Source organism: Pseudophryne corroboree, chromosome 2 (genome assembly GCF_028390025.1).
Source record: "Pseudophryne corroboree isolate aPseCor3 chromosome 2, aPseCor3.hap2, whole genome shotgun sequence".
NCBI classification, from domain to species: domain Eukaryota; kingdom Metazoa; phylum Chordata; class Amphibia; order Anura; family Myobatrachidae; genus Pseudophryne; species Pseudophryne corroboree.
The window spans coordinates 962374541-962397516 of record NC_086445.1 but is presented as its reverse complement, the minus strand read 5'-3'; the positions used below and the strand labels follow the sequence as shown (position 1 = coordinate 962397516).

At 46.1% G+C, this 22976-nt stretch overlaps 1 protein-coding gene across 1 annotated transcript in view; it reads right to left on the bottom strand.

Moving 5' to 3' along the window:
* LOC135027274 (uncharacterized) overlaps positions 1–22504 on the bottom strand; it is a 34622-nt gene extending 12118 nt beyond the window's left edge. Inside the window, exon 1 of the mRNA XM_063953696.1 lies at positions 22426–22504. Within this exon, the coding sequence (XP_063809766.1) occupies positions 22426–22504 (79 nt within the window). The remainder of the gene's footprint in view (positions 1–22425) is intronic.
* Positions 22505–22976: the final 472 nt, after the last annotated feature.

Sequence of the window (22976 nt, the reverse complement as noted above, 5' to 3'; positions counted from 1 at the left end):
GCACCTGTCTCAAGCGCAGTGGAGAATGATTTCAACGTTGTGCAAGGTTCTGCAACCTTTTGAACTTGCCACACGTGAAGTCAGTTCAGACACTGCCAGCCTGAGTCAGGTCATTCCCCTCATCAGGCTTTTGCAGAAGAAGCTGGAGACATTGAAGGAGGAGCTAACACAGAGCGATTCCGCTAGGCATGTGGGACTTGTGGATGGAGCCCTTAATTCGCTTAACAAGGATTCACAGGTGGTCAATCTGTTGAAATCAGAGCACTACATTTTGGCCACCGTGCTCGATCCTAGATTTAAAACCTACCTTGGATCTCTCTTTCCGGCAGACACAAGTCTGCTGGGGTTCAAAGAACTGCTGGTGACAAAATTGTCAAGTCAAGCGGAACGCGACCTGTCAACATCTCCTCCTTCACATTCTCCCGCAACTGTGGGTGCGAGGAAAAGGCTCAGAATTCCGAGCCCACCCACTGGCGGTGATGCAGGGCAGTCTGGAGCGACTGCTGATGCTGACATCTGGTCCGGACTGAAGGACCTGACAACGATTACGGACATGTCGTCTACTGTCACTGCATATGATTCTCTCCCCATTGAAAGAATGGTGGAGGATTATATGAGTGACCGCATCCAAGTAGGCACGTCAGACAGTCCGTACTTATACTGGCAGGAAAAAGAGGCAATTTGGAGGCCCTTGCACAAACTGGCTTTATTCTACCTAAGTTGCCCTCCCACAAGTGTGTACTCCGAAAGAGTGTTTAGTGCCGCCGCTCACCTTCTCAGCAATCGGCGTACGAGGTTACATCCAGAAAATGTGGAGAAGATGATGTTCATTAAAATGAATTATAATCAATTCCTCCGTGGAGACATTGACCAGCAGCAATTGCCTCCACAAAGTACACAGGGAGCTGAGATGGTGGATTCCAGTGGGGACGAATTGATAATCTGTGAGGAGGGGGATGTACACGGTGATATATCGGAGGATGATGATGAGGTGGACATCTTGCCTCTGTAGAGCCAGTTTGTGCAAGGAGAGATTAATTGCTTCTTTTTTGGTGGGGATCCAAACCAACCCGTCATTTCAGTCACAGTCGTGTGGCAGACCCCGTCACTGAAATGATGGGTTGGTTAAAGTGTGCATGTCCTGTTTATACAACATAAGGGTGGGTGGGAGGGCCCAAGGACAATTCCATCTTGCACCTCTTTTTTCTTTCATTTTTCTTTGCGTCATTTGCTGTTTGGGGGGTGTTTTTTGGAAGGGCCATCCTGCGTGACACTGCAGTGCCACTCCTAGATGGGCCAGGTGTTTGTGTCGGCCACTAGGGTCGCTTAGCTTACTCACACAGCTACCTCATTGCGCCTCTTTTTTTTCTTCTTTGCGTCATGTGCTGCTGTTTGGGGAGTGTTTTTTGGAAGGGCCATCCTGCGTGACACTGCAGTGCCACTCCTAGATGGGCCAGGTGTTTGTGTCGGCCACTAGGGTCGCTTAGCTTACTCACACAGCTACCTCATTGCGCCTCTTTTTTTCTTTGCGTCATGTGCTGTTTGGGGAGTGTTTTTTGGAAGGGCCATCCTGCGTGACACTGCAGTGCCACTCCTAGATGGGCCAGGTGTTTGTGTCGGCCACTAGGGTCGCTTAGCTTACTCACACAGCTACCTCATTGCGCCTCTTTTTTTCTTTGCGTCATGTGCTGTTTGGGGAGTGTTTTTTGGAAGGGCCATCCTGTGTGACACTGCAGTGCCGCTCCTAGATGGGCCAGGTGTTTGTGTCGGCCACTTGGGTCGCTTAGCTTAGCCATCCAGCGACCTCGGTGCAAATTTTAGGACTAAAAATAATATTGTGAGGTGTGAGGTGTTCAGAATAGACTGAAAATGAGTGGAAATTATGGTTGTTGAGGTTAATAATACTTTGGGATCAAAATGAACCCCAAATTCTATGATTTAAGCTGTTTTTTAGGGTTTTTTGAAAAAAACACCCGAATCCAAAACACACCCGGATCCGACAAAAAAAATTCGGTGAGGTTTTGCCAAAACGCGTTAGAACCCAAAACACGGCCGCGGAACCGAACCCAAAACCAAAACACAAAACTCGAAAAATTTCCGGTGCTCATCACTAACACACACACATATATCATTTGTATTAGAGGACTCTTCTATCAACCTTACCTACTGACACAGTTGATAGAACTTATTTCCAGTGGTTAACCCAGTCACCTAGGCTGTCACACACCGCGCGCATATCTTGTGATACTGAAAGTTTCAGACACCCACTGCAAGATCCCATCACAGCTGAAGCTGCTGTTTTGTATCTTGGCTGTGTAATAGTGAGATAAACAGAACGCTTGTATCAGCAGATCACAAAGCGTGACACGGCATATACTGTGCCAACAGCTCACTTTAATTTTTTTGGTCTTAGCAGATTTACCTCTTTAAAGGCCAGCGGTGTAATTATTCTGTAAAATAAGAGCTGAAGGAGAAGCAGGCGAACAGATATATCATTTTGGATGTATAGATATGAATCTGAAGCAGCTAGGGGCATCCATTTAGGTAATGTAACCTTGGAGAAAGCAGATGCCGCAAAGAGACAAGAATATATAGAGATTTTTCAAATAATATGAAGGTTACGTTAAGTTTAAGGGAAAACTACTGCTGAGGAAAGTTTTCTGTGAGAGGAAAGAGCTCTGTGTATTATGATCATTTTTTATACCTTTGAATAAATTCAGTTTTGTTATAGCTTTTTTCACTTTAATGTGAAGATGTTTTGATGTTTTTTATACCTGTATTTCATATTCAATGACACAGGTCTTCATTTTTAATTCTATGCTGGCCAGGTTGCCCTCCATATACCAAATTTTCAGCATGACTATTACTACTATAATACTTCATGCTCATATTTTATACAGTGCCTTTAATTAAACGTTTCATTTATAAAAAGTTTTTTCAATGAACCACTAAATTTTTAAATACATTTGGCAAGGGTCATAGCACCTACTGTATTTATCTTGCAATACTGATCACAGATGGCCGGAGACGGCCCTTAGGTAGTCAGTATAGGCAAATGCCCTGGGACATCTGGAAAATCCTAGGGGTATCATGGCCGCCTCAAAATCTAAGCTCTGCTGCACCAGCTCCAGGTTTCAGAAGTCCCAGATGACTATGGCTGTCTGATAGGATGTACAGGCTTTCCAGCAAGCCTGTACAGCCTAGTGTGAAGTTTGTATATTCTCCCTGTACTTGCGTGGGTTTCCACCATGTACTCCGGTTTCCTCCCACAATCCAAATATATACTGGTAGGTTAATTGGCTCCCAACAAAATTAACTCTAGCTTGAATGTGTGTATGTGTACATGTAGTAGGGAATATAGATTGTAAGCTCCATTGGGGCAGGGACAATGGACAATTATTCTCTATAAAGCGCTGTGGAATATGTGTGCGCTATATAAATAACTGGTAATAAATAAATAAAATAATTGCTGGAGGGAGAAATGTGAAGGTTGGAGACACAGACACCCTCTGCCTTCCCAGTCACTCACTGTTGCGAGGTCACACCCTCTTCTCAGGTGCATGTGCACCGTCAGTATGCAAACGGTCCCACATTGGGGGAGGAAAGGGTGGTTTAACTTTTGTTCAAATCGTCTAGTGTGTACTAGAGATGAGCGGGTTCGTTTCCCCGAGAACCGAACCCTACTGGACTTCACTACCAGAGCCCAGATCCGAGTCAGGCTCGGGTTTTTCCGCATGACTCGGAAACCAGAACGAGGCAAAATGTCATCATCCCGCTGTCAGATCCTGCGGGGTTTGGATTCCATATAAGGAGCCGCGCGGCGCCGCCATTTTCACTCCAGCATTGGAGAGTGTAGCAAGAGGACGTGTCTCCGTCCTCAGTATCCTGCATCAGTACAGTGGTGGTGTGTTGGGCTGCATCAGTCTAGTCACAGTGGTGTTGTCCTCTGCTGCCATATGTCCAGTTCTGCTGTATAAGTCCAGTCCAGTGGTGCTGTGTTGTGCTGCATCAGTTCAGTGGTTGTGTATTGTGCTGCATCAGTCCAGTCATAGTGGTGGTGTCGTCTGCTGCCATATGTCCAGTTCTGCTGTATAAGTCCAGTCCAGTGGCGCTGTGTTGTCCTGCATCAGTACAGTGGTGGTGTGTTGGGCTGCATCAGTCTAGTCACAGTGGTGGTGTCCTCTACTGCCATATATCCAGTGCTGCTGTATAAGTACAGTCCAGTGGCGCTGTGTTGTCCTGCATCAGTACAGTGGTAGTGTCTTGTGCTGCATCAGTCCAGTCACAGTGGTGGTGTCCTCTGCTGCCATATGTCCAGTGTTGCTGTATAAGTCCAGTGGCGCTGTGTTGTCCTGCATCAGTACAGTGGTAGTGTCTTGTGCTGCATCAGTCCAGTCACAGTGGTGGTGTCCTCTGCTGCCATATGTCCAGTGCTGCTGTTTAAGTCCAGTTCATTGCAGTGGTGCCGTGTTGTCCTGCATCAGTCCAGTGGTGGTGTCTCTGTGCTGCTGTATATATCCAGTGGTACTGCCGTATATGTCCAGTGATACTGCCGTATATGTCCAGAGATACTGCCATATATGTTCAGTGGTATTGCCGTATAAATCCAGTGATACTGCCGTATATGTCCAGTGATACTGCCGTATATGTCCAGTGGTACTGCCGTATAAATCCAGTGGTACTGCCGTATAAATCCAGTCCAGTGATACTGCCATATATTCCAGTGCTACTGCCGTATAAATCCAGTGATACTGCCGTATATATGACCAGTGGTACTGCCATATAATTCCAGTGATACTTCAGTATATATATACCCTGTTGCAAAGCGGATTACTGAGGCCATAACAACTATGCTGGTGTTAGACGTGCGTCTGGTATCCGCCATTAGTGCAGCGGGACTGCAGTTCCACTCCCAGATAGGCCAGGTGTTTGTGCCGCACACTTGTGTCGCTTAACTTAGTCATACAGCTACCTCATTGCACCTCTTTTACTTCTTTGCATGATGTGCTGTTTGGGGCCTAGTTTTTTTAAGTGCCATCCTGTCTGCCACTGCAGTGCCACTCCTAGATGGGCCAGGTGTTTGTGCCGCACACTTGTGTCGCTTAGCTTAGTCATACAGCTACCTCATTGCACCTCTTTTGCTTCTTTGCATGATGTGCTGTTTGGGGCCTATTTTTTAAATCTGCCATCCTGTCTGACACTGCAGTGCCACCACTCCTAGATGGGCCAGGTGTTTGTGCCGCATACTTGTGTCGCTTAGCTTAGTCATACAGCCACCTCGGTGCAACCTTTTGGCCTAAAAATAATTTCTCATACGTCCTAGAGGATGCTGGGGTCACATCAAGAACCATGGGGTATAGACGGGATCCGTAGGAAACATGGGCACTTTAAAACTTTCAAAGGGTGTGAACTGGCTCCTCCCTCTATGCCCCTCCTCCAGACTCCAGTTTAGAATCTGTGCCCAGTGAGACTGGATGCACTCTGAGGAGCTCTACTGAGTTTCCCTGAAAAAGACTTAGGGGAGAGAAGTCAGACCTACTTCTGTGAGTTTAAAGACTCTGCTTCTTTGGCTACAGGACACCATTAGCTCCTGAGGGTCTGATCGCTAGGTACGCCTAGATGCTCGTTCCCAGAGCCCGCCGTCACCCCCCTTGCAGAGCCAGAAGTCAGAAGACAGGTGAGTAGAAGATGAAAAGAAGACTTCAGTGACTGCTTCTGAGGTACCGCAGCGTTCGCACGCTACGCGCCATGCTCCCACACACAGCGGCACTACAGGGTGCAGGGCGCGGGCGGGGGGGGGGGGGGGCGCCCCGGGCAGCATATATGACCTCTATAAGTAACTGGCAAGAGCGGACATAGTGCCAGGGCACTGTCCGGACCCCCGCCAGTATAAAGAGCGGGTCTGAAGCGCGCCATTATGGGGGCGGAAAAAACAGCTTAAATCATAGAATTTGGGGGTCATTTTGATCCCATAGTATTATTAACCTCAATAACCATAATTTCCACTCATTTTCAGTCTATTCTGAACACCTCACACCTCACAATATTATTTTTAGTCCCAAAATTTGCACCGAGGTCGCTGGATGACTAAGCTAAGCGACCCAAGTGGCCGACACAAACACCTGGCCCATCTAGGAATGGCACTGCAGTGTCAGACAGAATGGCACTTCAAAAAAATAGTCCCCAAACAGCATATGATGCAAAGAAAAAAAGAGGCGCAATGAGGTAGCTGTGTGACTAAGCTAAGCGACCCAAGTGGCCGACACAAACACCTGGCCCATCTAGGAGTGGCACTGCAGTGTCAGACAGAATGGCAGATTTAAAAAATAGTCCCCAAACAGCACATGATGCAAAGAAAAAAAGAGGTGCACCAAGGTCGCTGTGTGACTAAGCTAAGCGACCCAAGTGGCCGACACAAACACCTGGCCCATCTAGGAGTGGCACTGCAGTGTCAGACAGTATGGCAGATTTAAAAAATAGTCCCCAAACAGCACATGATGCAAAGAAAAAAAGAGGTGCACCAATGTCGCTGGATGGCTAAGCTAAGCGACCCAAGTGGCCGACACAAACACCTGGCCCATCTAGGAGTGGCACTGCAGTGTCAGACAGGACGGTACTTCAAAAAAATAGTCCCCAAACAGCACATGATGCAAAGAAAAATGAAAGAAAAAAGAGGTGCAAGATGGAATTGTCCTTGGGCCCTCCCACCCACCCTTATGTTGTATAAACAGGACATGCACACTTTAACAAACCCATCATTTCAGCGACAGGGTCTGCCACACGACTGTGACTGAAATGACTGGTTGGTTTGGGCCCCCACCAAAAAAGAAGCAATCAATCTATCCTTGCACAAACTGGCTCTACAGAGGCAAGATGTCCACCTCCTCCTCATCGTCCAATTCCTCACCCCTTTCACTGTGTACATCCCCCTCTTCACAGATTATTAATTCGTCCCCACTGGAATCCACCATCTCAGGTCCCTGTGTACTTTCTGGAGGCAATTGCTGTTGAATGTCTCCACGGAGGAATTGATTATAATTAATTTTGAGAACATCATCTTCTCCACATTTTCTGGAAGTAACCTCGTACGCCGATTGCTGACAAGGTGAGCGGCTGCACTAAACACTCTTTCGGAGTACACACTGGAGGGGGGGGGGGCAACTTAGGTAAAATAAAGCCAGTTTGTGCAAGGGCCTCCAAATTGCCTCTTTTTCCTGCCAGTATACGGACTGTCTGACGTGCCTACTTGGATGCGGTCACTCATATAATCCTCCACCATTCTTTCAATGGAGACAGAATCATATGCAGTGACAGTAGACGACATGACAGTTATCGTTGGCAGGTCCTTCAGTCCGGACCAGATGTCAGCACTCGCTCCAGACTGCCCTGCATCACCGCCAGCGGGTGGGCTCGGAATTCTTAGCCTTTTCCTCGCACCCCCAGTTGCGGGAGAATGTGAAGGAGGAGCTGTTGACGGGTCACGTTCCGCTTGACTTGACAATTTTCTCACCAGCAGGTTTTTGAACCTCTGCAGACTTGTGTCTGCCGGAAAGAGAGATACAACGTAGGTTTTAAATCTAGGATCGAGCACGGTGGCCAAAATGTAGTGCTCTGATTTCAACAGATTGACCACCCGTGAATCCTGGTTAAGCGAATTAAGGGCTCCATCCACAAGTCCCACATGCCTAGCGGAATCGCTCTATTTTAGCTCCTCCTTCAATGTCTCCAGCTTCTTCTGCAAAAGCCTGATGAGGGGAATGACCATACTCAGGCTGGCAGTGTCTGAACTGACATCACGTGTGGCAAGTTCAAAGGGTTGCAGAACCTTGCACAACGTTGAAATCATTCTCCACTGCGCTTGAGTCAGGTGCATTCCCCCTCCTTTGCCTATATCGTAGGCAGATGTATAGGCTTGAATGGCCTTTTGCTGCTCCTCCGTCCTCTGAAGCATATAGAGGGTTGAATTCCACCTCGTTACCACCTCTTGCTTCAGATGATGGCAGGGCAGGTTCAGGACTGTTTGCTGGTGCTCCAGTCTTCGGCACGCGGTGGCTGAATGCCGAAAGTGTCCCGCAATTCTTCGGGCCACCGACAGCATCTCGTGCATGCCCCTGTCGTTTTTTAAATAATTCTGCACCTCCAAATCCAAAACATGGGACGTGCGGGAATTTGCCCAGATGTAATCCACGCACAATATTGGTGGCGTTGTCCGATGTCACAAATCCCCAGGAGAGTCCAATTGGGGTAAGCCATTCTGTGATGATGTTCCTCAGTTTCCGTAAGAGGTTGTCAGCTGTGTGCCTCTTATGGAAAGCGGTGATACAAAGCGTAGCCTGCCTAGGAACGAGTTGGCGTTTGCGAGATGCTGCTACTGGTGCCGCCGCTGCTGTTCTTGCTGCGGGAGGCAATATATCTACCCAGTGGGCTGTCACAGTCATATAGTCCTGAGTCTGCCCTGCTCCACTTGTCCACATGTCCGTGGTTAAGTGGACATTGGGTACAACTGCATTTTTTAGGACACTGGTGACTCTTTTTTTGACGTCTGTGTACATTTTCGGTATCGCCTGCCTAGAGAAATGGAACCTAGATGGTATTTGGTACCGGGGACACAGTACCTCAATCAAGTCTCTAGTTCCCTGTGAATTAACGGTGGATACTGGAAACACGTTTCTCACCATCCAGGCTGCCAAGGCCTGAGTTATCCGCTTTGCAGCAGGATGACTGCTGTGATATTTCATCTTCTCCGCAAAAGACTGTTGGACAGTCAATTGCTTACTGGAAGTAGTACAAGTGGTCTTCCGACTTCCCCTCTGGGATGACGGTCGACTCCCAGCAGCAACAACAGCAGCGCCAGCAGCAGTAGGCATTACACTCAAGGATGCATCGGAGGAATCCCAGGCAGGAGAGGACTTGTCAGACTTGACAGTGACATGGCCTGCAGGACTATTGGCTTTCCTGTGTAAGGAGGAAATTGACACTGAGGGAGTTGGTGGTGTGGTTTGCAGGAGCTTGGTTACAAGAGGAAGGAATTTAGTGGTCAGTGGACTGCTTCCGCTGTCATCCAAAGTTTTTACACTTGTCACTGACTTCTGATGAATGCGGTCCAGGTGACGTATAAGGGAGGATGTTCCTAGGTGGTTAACGTCCTTACCCCTACTTATTACAGCTTGACAAAGGAAACACACGGCTTGACACCAGTTGTCCGCATTTCTGTTGAAATAATTCCACAACGAAGAGGTGATTTTTTTTGTATTTTGACCAGGCATGTCAATGGCCATATTCGTCCCACGGGCAACAGGTGTCTCCCCGGGTGCCTGACTTAAACAAACCACCTCACCATCAGAATCCTCCTTGTCAATTTCCTCCCCAGCGCCAGCAACACCCATATCCTCATCCAGGTGTACTTCAACAGTGACATCTTCAATTTGACTATCAGGAACTGGACTGCGGGTGCTCCTTCCAGCACTTGCAGGGGGCGTGCAAATGGTGGAAGGCGCAACCTCTTCCCGTCCAGTGTTGGGAAGGTCAGGCATCGCAACCGACACAATTGGACTCTCCTTGGGGATTTGTGATTTAGAAGAACGCACAGTTCTTTGCTGTGCTTTTGCCATCTTAACTCTTTTAAGTTTTCTAGCAGGAGCATGAGTGCTTCCATCCTCAGGTGAAGCTGAACCACTAGCCTTGAACATAGGCCAAGGCCTCAGCCGTTCCTTGCCACTCCGTGTCGTAAATGGCACATTGGCAAGTTTACGCTTCTCCTCAGACGATTTTGATTTAGATTTTTGGGTCATTTTACTGTGCTTTATTTTTTTGGATTTTACATGCTCTCTACTATGACATTGGGCATCGGCCTTGGCAGACGACATTGATGGCATTTCATCGTCTCGGCCATGACTAGTGGCAGTAGCTTCAGCACGAGGTGGAAGTGGATCTTGATCTTTCCCTATTTTACCCTCCACATTTTTGTTCTACATTTTTTAATGTGTGGAATTATATGCCAGTAATATATCAGTAGCAATGGCCTACTACTATATATACTGCGCACAACTGAAATGCACCACAGGTATGGATGGATAGTATACTTGACGACACAGAGGTAGGTAGAGCAGTGGCCTACTGTACCATACTGCTATACATTATATACTGGTGGAAGGGCAAACTGTGCAAAACTGAAATGCACCACAGGTATGGATGGATAGTATACTTGACGACACAGAGGTAGGTAGAGCAGTGGCCTACTGTACCGTACTGCTATACATTATATACTGGTGGACAGCAAACTGTGCAAAACTGAAATGCACCACAGGTATGGATGGATAGTATACTTGACGACACAGAGGTAGGTAGAGCAGTGGCCTACTGTACCGTACTGCTATATAGTATATACTGGTGGTCAGCAAACTGTGCAAAACTGAAATGCACCACAGGTATGGATGGATAGTATACTTAACGACACAGAGGTAGGTAGAGCAGTGGCCTACTGTACCATACTGCTATATAGTATCTACTGGTGGTCAGCAAACTGTGCAAAACTGAAATGCACCACAGGTATGGATGGATAGTATACTTGACGACACAGAGGTAGGTAGAACAGTGGCCTACTGTACCGTACTGCTATATAGTATATACTGGTGGTCAGCAAACTGTGCAAAACTGAAATGCACCACAGGTATGGATGGATAGTATACTTGATGACACAGAGGTAGGTAGAGCAGTGGCCTACTGTACCGTACTGCTATATATTATATACTGGTGGACAGTAAACTGTGCAAAACTGAAATGCACCACAGGTATGGATGGATAGTGTACTTGACGACACAGAGGTAGGTAGAGCAGTGGCCTACTGTACCGTACTGCTATATAGTATATACTGGTGGTCAGCAAACTGTGCAAAACTGAAATGCACCACAGGTATGGATGGATAGTATACTTGACGACACAGAGGTAGGTAGAGCAGTGGCCTACTGTACCGTACTGCTATATATTATATACTGGTGGACAGCAAACTGTGCAAAACTGAAATGCACCACAGGTATGGATGGATAGTATACTTGACGACACAGAGGTAGGTAGAGCAGTGGCCTACTGTACCGTACTGCTATATAGTATATACTGGTGGTCAGCAAACTGCAAAACTGAAATGCACCACAGGTATGGATGGATAGTATACTTGACGACACAGAGGTAGGTAGAACAGTGGCCTACTGTACCGTACTGCTATATAGTATATACTGGTGGTCAGCAAACTGTGCAAAACTGAAATGCACCACAGGTATGGATGGATAGTATACTTGACGACACAGAGGCAGGTAGAGCAGTGGCCTTCTGTACCGTACTGCTATATAGTATATACTGGTGGTCAGCAAACTGTGCAAAACTGAAATGCACCACAGGTATGGATGGATAGTATACTTGATGACACAGAGGTAGGTAGAGCAGTGGACTACTGTACCGTACTGCTATATATATAGTTATACTGGTGGTCAGCAAAATTCTGCACTGTCCTCCTACTAAATACTACAATGCAGAACAGATATGGAGCGTTTTTCAGGCAGAGAACGTATAATACTGGTGGTCACTGGTCACTGGCCAGCAAAACTCTGCACTGTCCTCCTACTATATAATACTGCTGGTCCCCATTCCCCACAATAAAGCAATTAGCACACTGTGCACAGATATTTGCAGCACACTGAGCACAGTCAGATATGGAGCGTTTTTCAAGCAGAGAATGTAGATATTTGCACTTGCAGCACACTGAGCACAGATATTTGCAGCACACTGAGCACAGATATTTGCAGCACAATTTGCAGCCCACTGAACATAGAAACTGAGAGGACGCCAGCCACGTCCTCTCACGATCATCTCCAATGCACGAGTGAAAAATGGCGGTGACGCGCGGCTTCTTATATAGAATACGAATCTCGCAAGAATCCGACCGCGGGATGATGACGTTTGGGCGTGCTCGGGTTAACCGAGCAAAGCAGGAGGATCCAAGTCTGCCTCGGACCCGTGTAAAAAGAGTGAAGTTCGGGGGGGTTCAGAGATCCCGACGAACCGAACCCGCTCATCACTAATAAGTATCAGGGTGAAAAACGGGGGGGGGGGGGGGGGGTTACAGTTATTTTGGTGCATTATATGTTAATATGTTAATTATAAAAGCACTGCAGGTCTGGGGCATTTTCAGTGGTGTTTCAGACCGGGATTGAGCGCTGGGGTGTGAGCTGGCAATAACTCCCTCTGTGTCCCTCTGACAGGCTTTACTGTGGGTCTGTCCCCTATAGGACAAGTGTGTCTGTGTGTGTTGGGTGCATGTGTGTCGGCATGTCTGAGGCGGAGTGCTCTTCCCAGGAGGAGACTATGTTAGGGATACAAACGGCTGTGGGAGTGACCCTGTCGGCACCGCCGACACCTGATTGGGTGAATGTTTTGGGTGCTTTGAATGCTAATGTGGCTCTGATAAATAAGAGATTGGATAAATCTGAGTCTCAGAACCAGGCATGGAAGAAATCCGTAGAGGATGTGTTGTTACAAGTCCAGACCCCCTCGGGGTCACAAAAACGTTCATTTGCCCAGCTGGCAGACACGGATACCGACACGCACACTGACTCAAGTGTCGACTATAGTGATGCCAGATTAGATCCAAAACTGGCAAAGAGCATTCAGTACATGATTGTGGTAATAAAAGACGTATTACAAATCACTGAGCACCCTGCTGTTCCTGATACTAGGGCCTGTATGTATAAAGGAAAGAAACCTGAGGTAACGTTTACTCCCTCTCATGAACTGAACATGCTTTGTGAAAAGGTTTGGGAAAATCCTGACAATAAGTTTCAGATTACCAAAAGGATTCCAGTGGCGTATCCGTTTCCCTCTGGGGATAGGGAAAATGGGAGCCACCCCCCATTGTGGGGGCTGTCCAAAAAGGTGGCTTTCCGTCCCCTGACACGGCAGCCCTAAAGGATCCTGCAGATCGTAGGCAGGAAAATACATTAAAATACATTAATGTCACCATGGGTACTCTACTCAGACCAGCCATTGCATCTGCGTGGGTGAGTAGCGCTATCGAAAAATGGGCAGATAACTTGTCATCTGACATAAATACCCTGGATAGGGATAGCATTCTTTTGACACTAGGTTATATCAGGGACGCTGCAGTCTACCTAAAGGAAGCTGCGAGGGATATTGGCCTCTTGGGATCAAGGGCCAATGCCATGGCAGTCTCAGCTAGTAGAGCGTTGTGGATTCATCAATGGAATGCTGATGCTGACTCTAAGAAAGCTATGGAGTCTCTACCGTATAAAGGTGGTGTATTGTTTGGTGACGGCCTCGCTGATTTGGTATCGACGGCTACCGCGGGTAAGTCATCATTTTTACCTTATGTGCCTGCACCACAAAAAAAAGCACACCACTATCACATGCAGTCCTTTCAGCCCAATAAATACAGAAAAGACCGAGGATCTTCCTTCCTTGCTACTAGAGGAAAGGGAAAAGGTAAACGATCACCGGCCGTGGCCGGTTCCCAGGAGCAGAAGTCCTCCCCGGCTTCTGCCAAATCCACCGCATGACGTTGGGGCTCCTCTGGGGAGTCCGCACCGGTGGGGGCACGTCTCAAGCTCTTAGGTCAGTTCTAGGCTCGTTCGGCCCTGGACCCATGGGTTTTAGAAATAGTGTCCCAGGGGTACAAACTGGAGTTTCAAGACATTCCCCCTCACCGATTTTTCAAATCGGCCTTACCAGCTTCTCTTCCGGACAGGGAGGTGGTATGCGCCGCAATACAAAAATTGTGTCACAATCAAGTCATTGTCAGGGTTCCCCTGTCGCAACAGGGAGAAGGCTTTTATTCGAGCCTGTTCATGGTCCCGAAGCCAGACGGCTCAGTCACACCAATCCTGAACCTCAAATCCCTAAATTTCTACCTAAGAAAATTCAAATTCAAGATGGAATCTCTCCGGGCAGTGATCTCCAGTCTGGAGGAGGGGAATTTTATGGTGTCGGTAGACATAAAGGATGCCTACTTACATGTTCCCATTTATCCTCCACATCAGGCTTACCTGAGGTTTGCAGTTCAGGATTGTCATTACCAATTTCAGACGTTGCCGTTTGGTCTGTCCACGTGGCTCCGAGGATTTTCGCCAAAGTAATGGCCGAAATGATGGTTCTCCTGCGTAATCAAGGAGTCACAATTATTCCGTACTGGGATGATCTCCCGATAAAGGCGAGATCCAGGGACCAATTACTGCAGAACATTACGCTCTCCCTGACAATTCTGCAGCAACATGGTTGGCTCCTAAACTTGCCAAAATCACAGTTGGTTCCGACGAGACGGCTGTCGTTTTTGGGAATGATTCTGGACACAGAATTACAGAGAGTTTTTCTTCCAGTGGAAAAAGGCTCTGGAAATTCAAAACCTGGTCAAACAAATTCTGAAACCAGCAAAAGTATCGATCCATCAATGCACTCGGTTGCTGAGGAAGAGGGTGGCTGCCTACGAGGCCATTCAGTTTGGCAGATTCCATGCCAGAGTGTTTTAGTGGGACCTGTTGGACAAGTGGTCTGGGTCACATCTGCACATGCACCGAAGGATAATCCTGTCTTCCAAGACTAGAATCTCACTCCTGTGATGGCTGCACAGCTCTCACCTCCTAGAGGGACGCAGGTTCAGGATCCAGGACTGGATCTTAGTGACCACGGATGCGAGTCTCCGAGGCTGAGGAGCAGTCACACAGGGGGAAAGCTTCCAGGGAAGATGGTCAAGCCAGGAAATTTGTCTACACATAAACGTTCTGGAGCTAAGGGCCATTTACAATGGCCTTCTGCAAGCAGAGCATCTTCTTCGCAATCGGCCCGTCTTGATTCAGTCGGACAACATAACAGCAGTAGCGTACATAAACCGCCAGGACGGAACAAAGAGCAGAGCGGCAATGGCAGAGGCCACAAAGGTTCTCCGCTGGGCGGAAAGGCATACAAGTGCTCTGTCAGCGATCTTCATTCCAGGAGTGGACAACTGGGAAGCAGACTTCCTCAGCAGACACGATCTCCATCCAGGAGAGTGGGGTCTTCATCAAGAGGTCTTTGCAGAAGTGACAAGTCTTTGGGGAATTCCTCAAATAGACATGATGGCATCTCGCCTCAACAAGAAACTTCAGAGATTATTGTTCCAGGTCGAGAGACCCTCAAGCAAAAGCAGTGGACTTCTAGTGACACCGTGGGTGTTTCAGTCGGTGTATGTGTTTCCTCCACTTCCACTCGTTCCAAAAGAAATAAAGATCATAAGAAGAACAATGGTTCAAGCTATCCTCATTATTCCAGACTAGCCAAGGAGGGCTTGGTATCCAGATCTTCAGGAATTACTTATAGGAGATCCCTGGCCTCTTCCTCTGAGGGAGGATCTGTTACAGCAGGGGCCGTGCGTGTTCCAAGACTTACCGCGACTTCATTTGACAGCTTAGCGGTTGAACGCCGGATCCTAGCCCCGAAAGGGTATTCCCAAGGAAGTCATCCCCACTCTTATTCAGGCCAGGATAGGAGTAACGTCTAAACATTACCACCGTATTTGGAGAAAATACGTGTCTTGGTGTGAATCCAGGAAGGCTCCTACGGAAGAATTTCAGTTAGGACATTTTCTCCATTTTCTACAAGCTGGTGTGGATGCGGGCCTAAAGTTGGGCTCAGTTAAAGTACAAATTTCAGCCTTATCGGTTTTCTTCCAAAAACAATTGGCCTCCTTTCCAGAAGTTCAGATTTTTGTGAAAGGCGTGTTACACATCAAACCTCCCTTTGTGCCCCCAGTGGCACCGTGGGATCTTAACGTGGTGTTGCACTTCCTTCAATCTCACTGGTTTGAACCTTTACAGAAGGTAGAGTTGAAATTCCTCACTTGGAAAGTGGTCATGCTGTTGGCCTTGGCATCCGCAAGGCTGGTGTCTGAATTAGCGGCCTTGTCTCACAAGAGCCCTTATTTGATCTTCCATGAAGATAGAGCAGAGTTGAGGACTCGTCAGCAATTTCTGCCGAAAGTGGTTTCGTCGTTCCACTTGAATCAACCTATTGTGGTGCCGGTGGCTACTGACGCCAGAACGGCTCAGTTTAGGAAAACGGAGGCTCTGTTTGTCCTGTATGCTCACAACAAGATTGGGGCTCCTGCTTCCAAGCAGACTATTGCGCGCTGGATCTGTCATACGATTCAGCTTGCTCATTCTACGGCTGGATTGCCGTTACCGGAATCGGTGAAGGCCCATTCTACCAGAAAGGTGGGCTCGTCCTGGGCAGCTGCCCGGGGGGGTCTTGGCATTACAACTTTGCCGAGCGGCTACTTGGTTGGGTTCAAACACCTTTGCGAAGTTCTACAAGTTTGATACCCTGGCTGATGAGGACCTCATGTTTGGTCAATCGGTGCTGCAGAGTCATCAGCACTCTCCGGCCCATTCTAGAGCTTTGGTATAACCCCATGGTTCTTGATGTGACCCCAGCATCCTCTAGGACATATGAGAAAATAGGATTTTAATACCTACCGGTAAATCCTTTTCTCTTAGTCCGTAGAGCAGTGTTTTTCAACCACTGTGCCGTGGCACACTAGTGTGCCCTGAGCAGTCTCCAGGTGTGCCGCCATAGAAGCAGAGCCAGGCCCCTCAGTATTTTGCCGCTACTGAGATCCTGGAGCGATCAATACTGGTGGGTTTAGTTATTGCAGAACTAGTTCTAATTTTGGACCCGGGCGGTGTTGTGCTCTTCTGGCTTTCACAGATGTGGCTCGGGCGTTACCTATGGAGAAACTGACATGACATCCTAGGACACGGAACTGCACCATGCATCACCATTATATTTGAGTGTGCCTTGGCAATATTTAAATCTTGTTCAGTGTGCCGCTAGTTGTAAAAGGCTGAAAATCTCTGCCGTAGAGGATGCTGGGCGCCCGTCCCAGTGCGTACTGTATCTGCAGTTTTTTGTTACGTTTCAACACATGTTGTGTTACTTTTTTAGTCAGCCTGTTGCTGATGTTGTTCATGCCGTTGACTTGCGTTATGTTGAATGCCATGTTATACAGCGTGCTTGAGGTGTGAGCTGGTATGTATCTCACCTTAGTTTAACAATAAATCCTTTTCCTCGAAATGTCCGTCTCCCTGGGTACAGTTCCTATAACTGGAGTCTGAAGGAGGGGCATAGAGGGAGGAGCCAGTTCACACCCTTTGAAAGTCTTAAAGTGCCCATGTATCCTGCGGATCCCGTCTATACCACATGGTTCTTGATGTGACCCCAGCATCCTCTACGGACTAAGAGAAAAGGATTTACCGGTAGGTATTAAAATCCTATTATTGTGAGGTGTGAGGTGTTCAGAATAGACTGGAAATGAGTGGAAATGAATGTTATTAAGGTTAATAATACCGTAGGATCAAAATTACCACAAATTCTGTGATTTTTAGCTGCTTTTATGTTTTTTTTAAAAATCATCCAGATCCAAAACCAAACCCAAAACACGAAAGAGTGGTTTTGGCAAAACACGAGCATAGAACCAGAACCAAAACCAAATCACAAAACACGACAAGTGCCCGCCGCACATCTCTAGAGTGTACGCACTATACATATATATCATTAATGACCAAACAACCTAATGATGCATGATATACAGTATTGTTAGGTCGTTTGAAGTATAGCACAGTGTGTATGCACTCAGGGTTATTCTGGTTTGTTGGCAAACCAAAAAAGTTACCAATTGGGCAAAACCATGTGCACTGCAGGTGTGGCAGATATTATGTGCAGAGAGAGTTAGATTTGGGTGGGTTATATTGTTTCTGTGCAGGGTAAATACTGGATGCTTTATTTTACACTGTAATTTAGATTTCAGTTTGAACACACCCCACCTAAATCTAACTTTCTCTGCACATGTTACATCTGACCCACCTGCACTGCACATGGTTTTGCCCAATTGCAAACTTTTTTGTTTTGCTAACAAACCTGAATAAGGCCCTATATAATTTGTTCTGGAGTTCAAGGAAAATTGGGAAGACCATCGCAATGTTTGCACATCTAGTGTGTACCCAGCTAAAGGAGAAGTAGCTCACAGCAACCAATATACAGTAGCTGTTATTTTATAGAATGTCTTTAATAAATGATAGCTAGAATCTGATTGGTCGGTATAGGCAATTTCTCCACTTGTCCTCTTTAGAAGGTGTGATACATTTAACACCAAGGTATCTACTTTAAAGTAGAGATGAGCGGGTTCGGATTTACTCGGTTCTTAACGCCAGAATTATAGCAAGTTCTTTTTTTCTGGATTTTTCTTATTGGCTAACCAAAACACGTGACATCCAAGTAAAACCGAACCCGCTCATCTCTACTTTAAAGTAGTGTTGTGTGGCTTCTTCCGAACTCGTACAGGAAGATTGGTGTCAAATACACCTCTGCATGATGGAAAGAATATATATCTGTAAGTAATACCTCTTTTCCTCCATAATCCCAGGTCTGACCAGGACGAACTCCTTTTACACTGCGGCTCCGACCTAGGTTATTCCCCGGTCAGCGCCGTTTATACTGCACACGCTTCTCTCTTCTGCTAGTGCTTGGAGATGACGGGCCAAATGTAATAGTGAGAGTTTCAAAAAGTGAGAGTTTTGGTAAGGTTTTGCAGTTTTTTTTTTTAAAGTGGCAATCATTTACACAGCAAGATCAACCTGGTTTTGCAATGTAAATGATTGTCACTTTTAAAAAAAAACTGAAAAACCTTACCAAATCTCTCACTTTCTGAAACTCTCACTCTATTACATTTGGCCCGATATCTCCAAATTATGGGAAATCCAGATCTCCCAGGGCTAGGTCAAATTGGGAATGGTCCGGACTCAGGAACGCCAGACTAGACCAGCGACCTACACAGCTGTTACCTGGGAAGACGGGCAGGGAGAGATTAGTCTCCCCATATGAAGCGCTGTGGGGTAAATACCGGCATGGTGCGGACCACACCGGGAGGCTGTAATATCTCCCTCACCGGTGACAGCTTTTACCCTATCCACATTCTGTAAATGGGACCCAGGTTCCCTGTTTTCACTGCCCGTTAACTCAGGGTCCGTCCCGGTTAGGATTCCCGGGTCACTGGACCAGGAGATTTTTTGGGCCCATTTTCCACAGATACGCATCCTGGGTTATCATCATGGCAATAACCGGGTTTTATCAACAGTGGAAAAGGGGTATAATTCTCCTTCTCGTCACTTGAAACTGATGACAGCAACACTGTTTTCCAAAAGCAGATTTTTCATATTTAGAGTAATGTAGATTCTATTTTGTGCTGTAATTCTATATTGATTGGCCTTTTGAGGCCTGAAAATTAAATGGGGACCGTATTTTTTTGTGGACCAGATTAGTCTAGGGAATTCAGCGCTGGGCATAAATAAAGCTAGGTCACATTATGGCACACAGACCCACATTGTATTGTTCATTAGGTCGACAGGTTGACATTGTCTGGATTTACCCCAAAATGTCGACATGAGAAACAAGTCAACACAAAAGTCGACCCATTGACTGTCAACCTTTTTACTGTCAACCTAAAGACCGGATAACATTGTGCGTACCCTTGTTACAGTATGACCAGCAATGTCTGTCATAGCATCCCTACGCTAATCATCCCTCCTGCAGTAAGAGAACCTAAAAGTATATTGTACATATTATGGACTGTCCGTCCTGCACCGGTCTCCACTCCTGTATCCCCATCACCCCTCCTCTGCTGTGTTTAAAATCAGCCGCGGCTTCGACCTCTCAGTGATAGGGGACTGCTACCCATGCTTGCCCATAGGGAGGAGAGGAGACAGACGGTACATCAGTTGGTTCCCAGTACCTGAGAGGTGGGGTGGGGGTAGAGCTTGACATGCGGGGGCGGACTAGCCCATTGCTGGGCGTCCCCCCGCATGTCAGAGATTGTGATCCTAGATGTGCTATTTTTAGCACATCTGCGATCAGCTCTGAATCACCCCCAAAGTCACTTAAATTAAATTTCTTCCCCATTCCGGTCTGAACAACAACTGAACTTCTTTACCAATGCTACATGCTTCTATGCGTTGATTCGCAGGTTTACCTAATAAAGGAACACGGGGGCATATGTAATAGAGTCAAAGTTTGCCGGAGGTGCAGGATGCCGGCTGATCTCAGAGGTTTTTTAAAGAGGTAATAATTTGCGTTTGCCGCTTTAAAAAAACTTCGTAAGGCATTCCGCACCTCCAGCAAACCTGGACCCTATTACATACGCTCAACGGAGTGTGTAAATACAGTATATATGTGTGTGTGTGTGTGTGTTCTTTTGGACTTTCTTTGAAGCTATATGTAAATAATTAAATATGTAAATATATTGTTTGCGTTATGCTGCAATGCATTAGTTTGAGGAGGCAGGGTTGGGGGGGGGGGGGACAACCCAATTGGCATAGAAAAATAAAAAGAAAAGAAGGTAAATCATTGCAGCTCCTGCCCAATCAGAATCCATATCCTTAGTATACATAGGGAGAGATAATCAACCCTTATAGAGAGATAAAGTAGAGAAATTGTACATAGCAGCCACCTACTGCTTCAAGTACATAGGAAGAACGGGACATTTTTCCTTAATTCTTCACGTATTTACTCACATATTAGTGCATATTCATAGAGATTAATTGTCTTTTAAATATTAATAGTTATAGCGATCATTTAAAAAAAAAAAAGAAATTAAGTGACAACATTGCAGGTTTACTGTATGTGACTATTGTGGCTGGTCACAGATTTACTGTACAGTACTCTCTATCACCTTCTCTCTTTCCCATTACTATATTTATCAGAGACAGCAGCTTTAAATAAGCAGTAATTCAGCCATTACATACTAATCATTAAGATAACCGTTCATTTTTCTTTTTCGTTAACAAATCTGTTGACCTTTATATTACGGAAGACTTAAAGGTAAGGAACATGCAGTGTCTTGCAGACCTGTCTTGTCAGTCATTATTCTCTTTGACCTTACTTGTGCTCTCGGTTTGAAATCATCCAGATTAATGAGGCATTTGTTCTCCATGAAGAATCTATTTAAAAATACAAGTTTAATGAGTTGCTTAAGATTGATGATTATTATCTGTTTGCTTATACAGTACCAGTTTGTTGCCAGCTTTTGGCATTGCAACTCTTGGCATGTGATAATGGAACTGGGTTGTTGTTTTTTTTTGTGGGACATTACAGTGTTATCAGAACTAGTCTGACTTATACGTATAAACATGTCCTGTTTCTTCTTTTAAAATGAAAGCAATGTCTTAAAGATTTTGAGAATTTATGTAATTAAACTGTAGCAAGAGCAATGGAAGAGTAGAGACATTAAATTGATTTGTGTCTACACAAGTAACTTACCAACGTGAGAAAGTGTTTGTGTTGTATACAGTATATGTAGAGTGTATATTAAAATAGAACCCCTAGCAGTTTTGGTTGTATCTGAACAGGCCTGGTCATTTTGTCAGGGAGCAGTAGCATGGGTGGGGAGAGGTGGGAGTGGGGCAAATTTCCCGGGCATGGCCCTCTGAATTTTCCACCATTGCTCCTCATTGTGCGAAGCAGTTGTGCGCTCCATAGGATTACCTATCATTATGGGAAAGAGCCATGCCCCCTCCGTTGGCCACATCCTCCCAGCACCTGGGTCCACCCTATGTCTTGGTGGCTCTGAGCAGTAGTATTAGTTTTTATACTAATCAGTGACTAATCAGTAATCAGTGAATCACTGACAATCCCTACAACTTTGCATTTACCCACAAACATCCTCTGCTGTGTAGACAATATATGTGATTTTAATGAATAATTTAACAGTGTATTTAAATGTATTTGGATAATATCATACCTGCCAACATTTTACACATAAAAATCGGTACAAATCAGGAAAGGGGGTGTGGCCACGGGTAAAAGGGGCGTGGCCATGCCCCCTTTCCTATACTTTTAATGGGATTTTGGAGAGTCAAAAATCGGTACAGACCATAAAAAAGGTACTGTACCTGGCAAAAAGGTACAGTTGGAGGGTATGTAATATTAGTACTTGCTTATAATTGATGTTGTCACTTCTGAAGGTGTTTAGTGGAATCCAACAAACCTTATAAACATTACATGTCTCCCATCTCCCTACAACGTCACTAAAATGTGCATTATGGAATGCACGCTCTGTTTGCAACAAATTAACATTTATCTATGACCTTTTCATTTAAAAAACCCTCAATATGCTAATAACAGAAACTTGGCTCACACAATCAGATACAGCTTTCCCTGCAGCACTGTCACACCTCCAGGCCTGGTATCTGTAAAGGAGGTAGGGTTGGAATATTACTGTCTAAATCTGACACATACACAGTTTTACCACCTGTTCCTTCACTCACATTTATATCATTTTAAATACATTCTATTAGGATTTTCACCCCTTTCTCTTTACGTGTTGCAGCTATCACCCACCTGGGCAACCCAAAATGTTTCTGGAAGATTCTTCTGCTTGGCTCCCTAACTTCTTATGCTCTGACATCTCCACCATCATTTTGGATGATTTCAGTATCGCTATTGACAGTCCACAATCTCCCCATGCCTCCAAACTTCTATCTCTAACCTCCTGTCTTGGCCTCTCCCAATGACTTGACTCCCCTACTCATCAAGAGGGCCACTGCCTTGATCTTGTATTCACCAGACTATGCTCTGTTTCTGATCTCCCTAACATTCCTTTCCCTCTCTCAGATCACAACCTCATCACCTGCATGCTCTCCTCCATTACTTCAAACTCAATTTCCCTGAAGTCTACCAAGCCTCCTCTAACCCGCAGAAATATTAACGCTATTCATTTTCAACAACTATCTACCTCTCTGCAACCACTGTTTTCACCAATTTCTACATTCACCTCTCCTGAGACTGCTGTATCACACCTTAACCAAACTCTGGAAACAGCACTCGATGAAGTGGCTCCGGCTACCCATCCCACTTCACGTAGACTTAGATGTCAACCATGGCACTCTAAA